Here is a 13,491-nt window from a genome sequence, read left to right on the forward strand (position 1 = left end):
ACCGAGCACGGGGCGAGGAGGAGCTTGAGTTGCCCTCCGTCAGGGCCCGGCGAGGCCCGCCCAGAGTCGGCGACCCCGGGGAGAAGGGGTGCACATGGTTCGGGACCACAGGCCAGGGGAGCAAGTGAACGGGGCGAGGGGCACCTGGCCAGCAGAGCATTTGTCTCCAGGCGCTCCCACCACGGGAGCGGAAAGGGTACTGTACCCCTGCCAATCTTTCTAATCTCTTTCACAATTTACCAGTTGCCCAATCAAAACCCAGCTCACAGCTTTGTCACCAGTCTCTAGGCAGAACGCGCTGCCTTAGGTTAGAAAAGGGAACTTGGCTCCCTCCTCCCAAGTCCGACTCCTCGCATTCCTAGAAAGAAGAGCACCTCGCTCTGCCCCATGGATCACATCAGCAACTCCACTCTCCAGACTAGGCAGCATTTCTCTGGAAGGGGTGTTTAGAAATGATTGGAGCAATTTTTGGTTGTTCCAATGAAGTTACATGTAGTATTTAGGGGCCTATCTCGGCCTACACGCGGTTATGAAAGTTCTGTTTATAACTGAGCTCACAGTCACATGTAAAAAGGTGTTTAACTTTCAGGTTTTTTTATTTCTTGAGTATTAACAGAGCATTTCCTAGGCCAGATTAATTTACATACAAAGAGTGATTTTAAAATACAGTGAATACTGCTGCCAGGTGCCCCCCACAGAAAGGCACGGGGTCTTCAACAGAAGTAGCAGCTCCCCCAGCCGTAGTAACAGTGGATGACGAGTTCCACCCTGCCGGGGCGCAGTCAGTCAGCTGTGAGCCGCCACTGAGAAGTGTGTTTTACAGTGCCCAGTAAATCATGGATCATGAACAGTACACTGCACTGGAGCGGCAGGACTGTGCCGATTATGATCACATAATCGGATCTGGGAGCGTGCGACTTCCAGCTCTTCCCCAGAGATTTTTGAATTGATTCAGGACAAGGAGGCAGCCAGGACAACACAACCAACACACAAAAGAGGACTTCCAGAGTGGCTTCAGAGAGTGGCAAGAACGATGGGTGAGTGTGGTTGAAATGAGGAGGCCTTATTTGGAAGAGGCTCAGTGGTTATTGTAATAATTTTAATTTAAATATTCACCATACTTTTTTATTACATCTTATACACTGAATTTTCCAGAAATGCAACTACCATTACAATTCAAAACCACCTGTATTTTGGGTTTGGGTTTGCTTTTGGAATATTCAGATTTTTTTTTTTTTAACCTTTTCAGACATAACAGAGGCAAAAATACTAACTCTGCAGGAGGCATTGTTGGAGCTCAGAAAATGACACCTTACACTAGTGGTGGCAAAACTATGGCTCATGTGCCACAGCTGGCTGTTATCACTGAAAGCTCTAAAAAGGTTCACTGTCTTTGCAGCTACACCATCAGGACAGCTTGCCTTTTAATCTTCAATGCCACTGGTTCACAGATTCTGGGCTAGTTGTAAGACTTGCACTACTTTACACCAAACACTGCAGCCTGTTACATTCATAATTATTAGTGAAAGAGTTGCTACAGAACAATTATTTTAAAGGGGGGAGGCTAAAAATAAAAGGATGTTGAGTCTGATTTGGGTTGAAAAATCTAATTTGCCTTGAGGTCCTGGAGACTGCGCCCACCTCAATCAAGCCTGAGCTTCATACTGAGTCTGTACCCTAGAAATCTAACAGATAAAGCTCTGTTACACAAGTGACTTGCATGTTCCTCTGTTAGAACTAATTTTACAGAATCAGGAACAGACCAGGCAAGATTGAGAAAAATAAAATAAGAATGTTGACAAATGGAGGATTGGGAGCTCCTGAACATGCAGTTAGATTTAGTGAATTCCCGAGCAAGAAGGGCATTCTCAGAAATCGAGAGGCTACCAGATGTTTGTGTGTAGGTTTATGCTCAGTGGAACTGTCCAGAGCAAATGTTTGCCTGTTATCTAAGCCCAGTAGAGAGAGGGATTTGGCAGCTCAGAGCCAAGAAGCTTTTCTGTGTATTCCCTTACCTTGGTTTTGGGTGATTTTTTCTAGTAAACTGTGAATGTCTATGGCCATACCACCCTCAACGTGCCTAATCATCTAGTAAACTGCGAAAATAACCACTGGAAGTAAACACAGTTGCCTACAGGTGTGCATCTTACAGACTCCTCACTGCTATCTTCTTAGAACCATCATGGAGCAGGACCTGGCAGGGAGTAGGCATTCCATTTTTGCTGAAGAAATGACTGAGTAAATGAGTAAAGTTTGTGTTACAGGAATAATTATCCCATTTTACAAATATGGTGACTATATTAGTCAGCTTTGTGTCACTGCAACAAAATACCCAACAGGTTACTCACATGGGTTTATTTAGCTCACAGGTTTGGAGGTTCATTGTCTAAGCAGCATCACATGGGTTCTGTGGCAAGGGCTTCCCTCACTACACTACTTCATAGTGTCAAGAGAAATGGCAAGATTGCATGCAGGAGGAGTAAGCAAGTGACTAGATCTCTAAACAGCAGCAAAGATGGGAGGGCCAGGCCTGCTCCTTTTATAACCCTCTCAGGAGAACTGTCTTTCTAGAGTGCAGCCCAAGTGACCTAAGGTCCACTCGCTAGGCCCCATCTCTTAAAGATTTCATCACCTTCTAATACCCTGTGGACCAAGCCTCCAACCATAATGGACCCTCATGGAACACAATTAAACCATATCCAAACCAAAGGGTTCAGTCAGGAATTTTCCAATTCCTCCTGTACAATGAAGATTTGACCTTCCTTTGGAGTCCCCTGACATTCACACTTCAATGCTAGCCCCACTTTAGAAACACTGAATTTGTAATGAGAACTTGGAATTGCATATGCTGTGCACTCAGTAAAGTCACAATAACAACCAATGACCCACCCAGATCTGGCTCTGCAAGCCAATCCCCAGCTTTTCTATATTTTGCTACAAATAACAAGCACCTGCGCATTGCTCTCAGCTACTGGACAGAACTGGGAGTGCCCAGGTGTTTGTTTCATGCCATCCTTCAACCCTGTGATAGCCAAAGACAAGCTGATATGGGGCATCAAAGGCCAGTCCCTTGGCTTCTTCCCACTCCCTGTCCTTTATGTCCCACTCCCTTACTGTTTTTTCTTGGGAGCCCTTTCTTAATAAGTCACTGAATCTAGACTCAAAGCCTCCTTCCGCATAAACTTGACCTAAGACATTCACTAGATCTTCAGGATGATGAAAGTGAATGCATACTTGCAGACAGCTCAGGATACCCAGAAAGCCACTTCAAATAATGCTATGACATTATGTGTCATGGAAAATCTGGGGTGTTTTTTGTTTTTCTGAGTGGAGACAGTAAAAGAGGAAGTGAGCCAAAAGGAAGTTGGCAAAGGGAAGCCGGTACATCACTGCACAGGGCTTCAGTTCAGCCTGTGTTCTTTCCTAAAGAGAAATGTCCCCAGTTACTTAGGTTTTTTAATTATCTATGTTTTTGTTGTCGTTGATTTGGCTTTTTTTTGTTCATTTGGTTTGGTTTTTTGAGATAAGAGTCTTGCTATGTAGTCCAGGCTGACCTTGAACTCACTATGTAGCCCAGGCTGGCCTCAAACTCACAGTGATTCTCCTGCCTCAGCCTCCCAAATGCTGAGTATAGGCATGTAGTACCACACCTGGCTCATTAGTCACCTGTGTTGTAGAGGACCAAAGAAGAATAAGTACAGCCAACTAATAAGATATATAAACTTCAGTGTATAGCAAAAGCTTAACATATGATCAACTGTTATTTTAAATCATATTCAATAGAGCCTTTAGAAGCCAGGGACATAGCTCAGTGGTATAGATGTAGAGTGCTTGCCAAGCATATAGAAGGCCCTAGGTTCAAGCCCCAGTGCTGTAAAAAGAAAAGAACAAGAGATTTTTTTAAACCACCCTTTCTTGTGGTTCTCCAAAGTATCAAAATAGTTTTTATACATAAAGTTTCCAATCAAAGGTTTTATTGTTTCTTTTAAAATATTTAGGAGGCAATTGTTAGTATACAATTTTTTTTCCTGAAAAACAGATATGCAGACAGCGCTCAAAGTAGAATTATAAAAAAGATAATGCCTACATTAATGTTATTATAATTTCCATATCGGGTGCATAAAGTATACAAGGTTTTCAATTTTAAGAAGCAAAGAAACAATTTGGAATTGTTCAAATCTTCAAACCTGAAAAGAAAAATAAAAGAGAAAAGTAAAGGTAAGTCACTTTATTGGGCTTACAGATCTCATCACCAAAATCTGTCTAATTTCTTTTTTTTTCTTTCTTTCCTTCCTTTTTTTTTTTTTTGTGGTACCGGAGATCAAACTCGGGACCTTGAGCTTGCAAGGCAGGCAGCGGAACCACTCAGCTAAATCCCCAGCCCCCAATCTAATTTCTATTTTGTAGATTTGCTTTTTAGAAGAACTAGCTGAAACATCGCTACAAACATATTACAAAGAGCCTATCTATTTGGTGCTTCTAAAACATAAAAGAAACAATGCTGGGATTAGAGTTGGAACCTAACTCTACCATCTAGTCCATGTGACTGAGCAGATCACCCAATTTTGATTATACTGTCTCAAGTTTCCCTGTGTTAGAATATAACGGGAGATTTGAATGAGTTTTCAACATCAAGGCCATAGAATTTCATGGAAAAAAATGGATTCTCTACCATTGGATTTCAAGTGAAGACTCACAGAGAAGTCCAAGTTTGCTGGTTCATACTTCTACATCTATTGGAGTATGTTTACATGGATTTATACCAATGCTTCCATATCTTTCCTCAGGTGGCTTGGGAGCCTCTAAAAACAAACACAGTACCCACACTCTAAGGCCTGAACAAGGGATGGAAGAAACGGGGTGTCTGCAGAACTGTCACCCCTGTGTTATGGACAAAGAACAAAGTAACTGTTACGCAAAGGAAGAGAATGGTTCCTTGCTAAAAGCCTCCCTCTCAGAAATGCCAGTGTAGAAATGACAGAAGGAAGATCAAAGCCCCACAGGTGGTATGGCTAACTGCCTCCCTCTATCCTGCCATCCACTCCCCCAGCTACTCTGCCTTACCTTTAAAGGGCAGATGTTGGCAGAGCCACACTTGTGACTATATAGGACTCTTCTTTGCCTGCTGACACACTACTCTAATTTACATCCTTCGTACAGTGACAGTTATTAAGTTGGAGCTATTATTAGTAGTCCCTAGGATAGTGAAACAAAACAAAACAAAATTTCTTAAGGAAAAAAAACCCACCTTCATGATGCTGGTTATTTGTTTTGATCTATGAAAAAGAAAATGGAAAACATTTAAGTTTTACTTTTAAAATACTATGTACTAACAAATCCCCCAAACTGTTAGCAATAAAGGTGGCAGAACAAGCTACTGTTCCTAATCTTGGACGCTAGTTTAGAACTCCCTCCTAGCACCTACCCCTGCCTGCCTCCGAGCCAAATCTAGTCAAAAGAGCACTGGAGGAATCCACAGTTGCACAGGTGCCAGGAAAGTGGGAGAATACAGGCCAAGGCCTGTGCCTCCCTAAGCAGCTCCATGCTGCTGAGGGTCCTGGTGTCGGCGGAGAAGCCAGTTGATAAGCACCAGAGTACCTGTGCCCTCATGTAAACACTGTTACTGCTCTCTGCTCTCACTGCAGGGACATTCCTGGCTCGGGAAGCAAGTTGTACAGAGGCCTCTCAGAAGATTCCTCTAATTATGCTTTTGGAATATTCCCTAAAAATCCCAGTATGCTGATTTTTTTTTTTTTTTTGTACCTAGTATCAAACTTAGGACCTTACACTTACAAGGCACGCGCAGTACCACTGAGCTAAATCCCCAGCTCTAATATACAGATTTTTTGCTACAACTTTTAGCAGCTAAGGAAAGTTTTGCATTTATTTATTCTTTCTTTTTTTTTTAGACAGGGACTCTATATAGTACAGGCTGGCCTTGTGATCCTTCTGCCTCAGCCTCCCAAGTGCTGGGATTACAAGCATGCACCACCATGCCTGGCTAAGAAAAGAATTTGAAAACTTACCCCACTTAACTATCTTGGGTTCCTTCAGAGTGATGTGTGAAACCCTGCAGGAATATTCATCGTTGTCATTGGGGGTGAAGCTGGTATGCACCAGGAGATAGAAAGTCCAGTCCTTGCTGAAAGAAAGGTCTGACTTTTCTATCTTTTCCATCTTCTCTCCATTTTTCAACAATTCTACTTCAATCTGGGGTGGGTGAAATCCAGATACATAGCAGTTCAAGTAGTTTGGCTTCCCATTTTCTGCTGGGTGACGCGAATAGATTTGAATCTTTGGAGTCTCTGAGAAACATAAAGAAAAGACAAATAAGAACTGCTAGAGTATTTCACTTAGGGATAACTTGGTTTCAAGCTACACCAGGCCAAAAGTATTAAATCTGATCATTTATTTCTCCTAATTTCATTTCCATTCTCACCAAATGAGTTTCAACTTTACCAAAAGGCTACCGCTGTTTTGAGAAATAAACAATGATCTTTTCCACATCATTCTCCTATACATGTCTTTCGGATTTTTTTCCCTTAGGCAGTGTCTTCAGTCACTGAAGATTGTACTGGAATTTTTGTTTTGTTTTGTTTTTTGCTTTTTTTGTTTAGTTGGTTGGTTTTCTGAGACAGGGTCTTGCTTATAGTCCAGGCTGACCTTGAACCCACTATGTAGGTCAGGCTAGCCTTGAACTCATGGAGATCCACCTGCCTCAGCTCTGGAGTGCTAGGATTACAGGTGTGTGCCACTATGCCTCCCGGCTTTACTGAAGTTTTAAGAATGTTTTTCCGGAAGCTTTTAAGAACTTTTAATGCCTTCTCAGTATCTATTGAAATCTTTACTGTATCACTCAAGGCCCCAACCTACTTTTCAAACTTAATTTCTCATTTCATAAACCCTCCATAGTAGACACATCAAATTACTCATGTTGTACATGGCCTCAGCCCCTTCCACTTTCTTTGATTAACTCCCTTGCTTTTTGGTTTTTGCTCCTGCCTACATCTATACTCATTTGGCTTCCTAATGTGTATTAAATGTCTATTACAGCACCAAGTATACTGCTATTGCCCTATAAGTGGCTGATGTCATTATTTCTACCTCCCTGCCTAGGTTTCCATCCAAATCAAACCAAAGTATGTTCCTATTGAACACAAACTCTCTTTTTGTACCAGGGATTGAACTCAGAACCTTGCGCTTGGGAGGCAGGCAGCAGCACCACTGAGCTAAATACCCGGCCCGAACACAAACTCTTTATTTCTGCCTGGAGTTTATATGCCAACTCTGTATCTGATTTCATGAGCTAGAAAACAAAGAAGCACAACTTAAATGCCTGTAAGAATTGGAAAAGACCTAAAATGATTGAGTTGGGCTAGATAAAACACAATGGGGAAAGGTGAGGACAACAACAAAGGGAGAACATAGTTTCCATTATGACCAAATGGAATGATGCATATAAGCACGGGATTTGCATTTCTAATTAGCACCCTCCATCGTCTCATGCTACGGAACAATGGTTTCCAAAATGAGGCACATGACTAGATCATTCATGGAAATGTGGAAAAATTGCCAACTATTTCTAAATTTTTCATCTAAAATTTAGTGGTATTATTGTGCATAAGTAAGTATACAGATTAACATCAATACATGTATATACTTTTTTTTCTTGGTAATGGGGATTGAACCCAGGACCTCTGCAGGAAACTATATCCCCAGTCCTTTATTTATTTATTTGTTTGTTTGTTTGTTTGTTTGTTTGTTTATTATTTTGAAACCAGGTCTCAGTAAGTTGCTAAGTTGCTGCGCCTGGACTTAAACTTGGCGATTCTTCTGCTTCAGCTTCCCAGAGTGGTAGGGTTGCAGACATATGCCACCATGCACAACTGGAAGAGTTATTTTAAACTACCAAAGTTCAGCTGAAAAATTAATTCATGTCCGCAGTGAAACAAAAACTTGCATAGACAGGATGGAAGGAAAAGAAGCAATCACTATTGGGCCAGGGATTTAGCTCAGCGGTTCGGTGGCCTGTCTCCCAAGTGCAAGGACCCCGGTACCAAAAAAAAAAAAAGAAGCAATCAGTATTAAGAAATTGCTTATATACCTTCCAGAAACTTATCTAGGCATAGTATGAATTACTCAGAAAATTGTCAAAATAAGAATTCTTTTAAATGTCAGGTTGTTTTTTTTAAATCACATTTATAATCAACAATGGTGATAATATACACATTATTCTTTATTTTGTAAATAGACTGTTCAAATGGATACCGTTTTCCCTTGATCAAAACACTGTACCGCGGGGGTTTTGCGAGGGAAAATGACGACAGGGTCCGGTATATTGTCAGGTAGTTAAGAAGTGCATAAAACCAGGAAAGTATCTTCAGGCCTAAAATCCCAGCTATTAGGAGGCTGAGGAAGGAGGTTCTGAAGAGTGAGATCAGCCTGCGCAACTTAACGAGAACCCATCGCAAAATGAAAAGGGCTGCGGGTGTGGTTCAGTGGCGAAACACACCTGGGTTAAAACCCCAGTTACTGAAAGAAGAAAAGGAGAAAAAGAAAAGAAAGGAATGGAAAAATGAGAAAAGAAAAGAGCTCAAAATCTTGGGTGTCCTCTGCAGTTTAAGCAACCACCTGAAATGACCCTTCTGTTTTCCAGCCTTCCTGCCTTTGACAAATATGCGCTTTCTCAAAACCGAAAGTAGCGGCTCTACATATCTTGGAAATGCCCAGGCAAGGGGCCAAAGAAGAAGTCCTGTGGAGAAAACGTTTGCCTCGCCCAGGCTCACACAGGAAGCGCGCGGCAAGGCATGTTTCTGAAAACAGGCACCACTCCAGTTTAATTTAAACGCCAGAAGCATTTCTCCCGTGTTATTATTTTACAACTCAACACCACGGTTTCCTCATCTGAGATGCAGATGACCCTAGAATTGACCTCTGAGGCTCATTTTCCAAAGTAAATGGCACAAAGTCCGTAGGGCCCCGCTGTCACAAATTATGCATTTTTAAAGCAAAGGGCGATGAGAGCAAGCTAACGCTGAGCGGGTATGAAACCCTCACTACGCAATCCACGCAGTGTTTCCCTTCCCACGCGAATCTGGCGGCCCCCAGAAGCAGCATACCAGGCTGGTGCGAAGTCCGAGCCCTATACCCCTCTGCCCACCCATCCCCGGGCCGTGAGGGGACCCACACCCCACGATCTGTGCAAACCTCGCACCCGTTTCCTACACAGAGGACGAGAAGAGCGCGTCCCCAGCTCCCCCCAGTCCGGGCCGCTTCGTGGGGCTCGACCCACGGAGGTCAGCGGCACAGAGCGAGCCCACCAGAGCAGGACGGTAGAGGCAGTGCTACCCGAGAATTGCGCGGGGGCACTCACGCGTGATGGCGTCCCCTCCAGTGAGGGTCAGCAGGGCCAGCAGGGCCAGGACAGCGTGGCGGGACATCTCACTGGACGCGGCAGCGGCACACTGCCCGCCCGGTCAGCGCCACTCCTTATAAAACTCCGGCGCCTGTCCAATCAGGGCCCGTCCTGTGGGGCGTCATCAGTCTCCAGGCCCGCAGCGCTAAGCCAAGTCAGAGAGGGGACTTTCCCGTTTTCAGTTTCATTTTCTTGTAAAGGCTCGTGATGTTTATGACTTCACTGACTGGACTGGGTGGGCCGCTGTGTCCTCCGATCCCGGGTGCAGGTCTGAGATCGGGACACGGGGCCGCACATCACCCCCTCCAGCCCCATCGCTTTGCCAAGTGGCCCCAGAGAGGCTGACTTGTCAACCGAAGCCAGCGAAGGACCCAGGACCTGCGTTTCTCATTCTTGAAATCTGAAACCAGAAAGACTGAGCTCTCCTCAGTGAACCGTCCAGAGCCTGGGAGGACCTTTCCTGCCTGTTAAATCCCTGTAGGGAAAAGATTTTTAGGAGGAAGTTCTTGTCCTCTCTATTGTGTAGGTACCTTTGTTCTGCTGATGGTGGTGGAAAGAACTCTCACAGGAAAGCAGTAAATACTTAGAGCTGAAGAGTCTCCAGACCCCTTCTGGGACATCATTTATTTGGCGGTACCAGCCAGAACTGCCGGGCCAGCAGCAGGTACCAGGTGAACTGAATGCAAGTGATTCCGTGAATAAACTCCAGGAGGTAGAATAACCCTCAGTAAATGTACCTACGGGATTCCCGTGGCATTTATACTTTATCCTCTTGAAAGGCAAAGAGCTTAACAGTTTTTCAATGAGTTTGGATCGCTTCTGCTGTGGGCCTAACAATGAAGTTAAACAACTCACAATAAGAACACGGCACTGACAAGCAAATTCACCGAGAAAACCGACACTATCAACGCCATAAAGAAGGTGCTGCCCTCACACGGGGCTAAGTCCAGGGGTTTTTACTGAGTAAGACAGAAAGGAGGACACAACAGTAGAGACCTAGAGGAGCCAAGATCTTGGAAATCACCATAGTTTCAGATGAAGTGATTTATGCCTGACTTCCTCTAGGAGGACCCTAAAAACGTCCAGATTTCTTTTACATGTTTTTTAAACTTTTAACAGTCCCTGTTGTGGAGGCCAGATCTATGCTACAGAAAGCAGAATACTCTCCACAGACTTAATGAAGTAAGAAAATGCACAGAGGTAATCACAGCTCCTAGTACAGTGTTCCCTAACATTTTAAAATGCTAAAATTATTGTTGTTTAATTTGTTTTTGTACCAGCCCTTTCTATAACTCTACATATAAGAACAGTTTTTAATGCATAAAGTTATGGGGTTAAGACACCTCTGCCCCTTTCCTCAAAAAAAACTCATTTAACCTGTTTTAGACCTGCAGTGCTATGTTAAATTGTACTAGAAAAGGTTGGTGTTGGATTGTACTAGAAAGTGCCTTAGGAGTATAGGAAGGGCTATGTCAGACTCCCAGCTCCTTATTTAATACATCACAGAGAAATACTAAAATAAAAATAATTAAATATAGACAGCAATATTCTGTTAGAAAAATCAATTTAAAGAACAATTTGAAAAAAAAAATACATACACAATGAAAGAGCCAGGCCCAGTGATGCACACTTATAGTCTCAGGTACTTATGAAGCTGAGGTAGGAGGATCACTTGAAACCAGAAGATCAAGGCTAACCTTGTCAACATAGTGAGGCCCCGTTCCAAAAACCAAACACAATGGGGAGGGCTAGGGCTGTAGCTTAGTAGTGGAGCATTTGCCTAGTATCGGCTAAGGCCATGTTCAATTCCCAGTACTGGGGGAAAATGCAGAAGAAAAACAGTAAAGACAACGAAGTTTTTGTTTTCAGTTTTCTGAATGTGGTATTTCTCTTAGATTGCCATTTATTATGTGATTTGAATAGTGAGGGTGAAAAAGAGAATAAAACTTTTTTAAAAAAACAAGAGTACCACCATGCCTGTCTCATAAGTGCAAGGTCCTGAGTTCAGTCCTTGGTACTGGACAAGAGAGGGGGAGGAAGGAAGGAAGGAAGGAAAGAAAGGAAGGAAGAAAACTTTTACTAGGGGGCAAACTTTGGAAATCTATGAAAATGATAATTTCACAGATGGGTTTTTTAAGCTGAACAATTTACTTTTATTCTTATAGTTTTATACTAGGAAGTCAACATTTAATGATCCATTGTTCAAAACTGGCTATATAAATTTTAATCCTTAAATTGTGCATAATATGACATCAAGTTAATGTTTAATTTGTTAAATTTCATAAACAGCACAGTTCCACCAACATAACATTTAGTCTAAAATCCTACAGTCACACAAAATTAAGACTGGTCAGTATATCAAACTGGCCTGAAACCCAATTGAGTTCCTGGTTCAGGATACCTGCAATAAATTTTTATATCTACACAAAGACACAAAATTAAAGTGTGTATATTTTACCAAAAAAAACTAAACTTTTCACAATAGGTTAAGATTTTGATAGGGAAAACTTTAATAAATGAAAATTTAGGAAATGTCACAATATAAGATAACTTCTGCCCCTCACCCAGCTTAGTTCAGAATCAACCAGTACTGGAGATACCTAGCCTCCCCACAAAAGTTTGTAAGTGAAAAGAACCATTGTTAGCTTTGTTAATCAAACAAGCTCCCTTCCCCCTGGCTAGAGTAGGTATTTGAATGAATCTAAAAGGTAACTTCCCTAACAAAAAACTGCATCCGTGTTGGAATTCAGCTGCCTTGCTATCACGTTTTGGGTATCTGTGAAAATGCAGTATAACCAACTGAATAAGATCAAACCTGTAAAAGTAAGAGTTGTAACCCAATGGAGGAGTCGATCAGGGCACCGCCATTAGGTATGATCGATCACCGTCGATGGAGTAAACTTTTTTGTTTTACTTCCATTCTGCTGCCTCTCAGTGTGTCACTTGCTGTCTCCTTCCGTAACAATTTGACATTAAAATTTTATCAAATTTTAAGCTTTTTTTTTGAGATGAGGTCTTTCTATGTAGTTCAGACTGGCCTCAAACTCACTACAATCCTCCTGCATTAGGCCCCCAAGTGCTGGGATTACAGAAGTGTACCACCATGTCTGGCCCAAATTTTAACCTTATAATGGTGCTTTATCCAATTAAACTTTCAAAATGCCTGTTTATCAATTAATTGCAGATAACTTCATCTAGGATTATTTTTTTAAAGTTTGCCCAGAATTTCAAAATGGTTATGGAATCAATCTAACTTTTAAAATATCAAAGTATATTATACACATTAGAGTCTTCTACTAGACTGGGCTAGTATCTTCCATGGCAAGATACCAAAACTACTAAATAAAATAATTTTATAATCAATAGGTTGTTGAATAATTTCCCTGAAACTGTCAACGTCATTACCAAAACTCTTTAAGAATTTGTAAGATTTTATTCCTTAAGTAGTTTTAAAGTTTAACTTACAGAGACGGTGGGGTCTCAAATATTGACTTTTTATTTCCTTTTTTGGTCTCTCAGTGACTTAGTTACTTTTCTTGTTGCTGAGACAAAATACCTGATACCCAAAGTTAAGGGAGGAAAAGTGCATTTTGACTCACAGTTTGCCGAGGTTTTAGTCCATAATTGACTGGCTCCAAGGCAGGGCGGCATGGCAGAGGGGTATTGCAGAGGAGACACAGTTCATGGTAGCCAGAAGGCAGCAAAAGCAGCAAGCAGCAGGCAATGATAGCAGCCCTCTTTCTGTCCCTTGTAGTCTATCTAGGGTACACGCCTTTAGGACAGGTAGCACTCACATCCCAGGATAGGCAATCTCATTATCCACACTCAAAACTATGCCAAACCAACCAGTGGACTAATTAAGTAATTACACACTCTTAATTCCAGCATCACACACTTAATCTCCTCACTACACACTCTAGATCTAGACCCCCTCTGAAAAGCCTCACCTAGGTTTTAGGGGGGCACATGTAGACTCAAGCCAAAACACTCAGTGACCAAAGAAAATTTTAAACAAATTATATTTCATGTTTCCTGGCTTAATAAAAACCTACAATTTCTACTATTGAAATTAAGAA

The 13,491-nt window shown here is 42.1% G+C and overlaps 1 protein-coding gene and 1 long non-coding RNA gene across 2 annotated transcripts in view; one reads left to right on the forward strand and one right to left on the reverse strand.

Moving 5' to 3' along the window:
• Positions 1-879, forward strand: part of LOC104862683 — a 15,031-nt gene extending 14,152 nt beyond the window's left edge. The window contains exon 3 of the long non-coding RNA XR_780394.3: positions 824-879. This is a non-coding gene — a long non-coding RNA (uncharacterized LOC104862683). The remainder of the gene's footprint in view (positions 1-823) is intronic.
• Positions 880-4,017: 3,138 nt separating this feature from the next.
• B2m (beta-2-microglobulin) lies at positions 4,018-9,489 on the reverse strand. The gene is made up of 4 exons (XM_010624868.3): positions 9,374-9,489; positions 6,027-6,305; positions 5,249-5,276; positions 4,018-4,187 (listed from the first exon to the last, which is right to left on the reverse strand). The coding sequence occupies exons 1-3, from the start codon at positions 9,438-9,440 to the stop codon at positions 5,263-5,265; spliced, it is 360 nt and encodes a 119-aa protein (XP_010623170.1). The 5' UTR covers positions 9,441-9,489; the 3' UTR covers positions 4,018-4,187; positions 5,249-5,262.
• Positions 9,490-13,491: the final 4,002 nt, after the last annotated feature.

Source organism: Fukomys damarensis, unplaced genomic scaffold (genome assembly GCF_012274545.1).
Source record: "Fukomys damarensis isolate Sample0158 unplaced genomic scaffold, DMR_v1.0_HiC HiC_scaffold_17, whole genome shotgun sequence".
Classification (NCBI taxonomy): domain Eukaryota; kingdom Metazoa; phylum Chordata; class Mammalia; order Rodentia; family Bathyergidae; genus Fukomys; species Fukomys damarensis.

What these genes read in the sequence shown, in the direction of transcription:
- B2m (XM_010624868.3), bottom strand. Translation starts at nt 9,440, where the DNA reads ATGTCCCGCCACGCTGTCCTGGCCCTGCTGGCCCTGCTGACCCTCACT. An exon ending in TGGAGGGGACGCCATCACGC is followed by an intron (nt 6,306 to 9,373) that starts GTGAGTGCCCCC and finishes TATGTTTCTCAG; the next exon opens with AGACTCCAAAGATTCAAATC.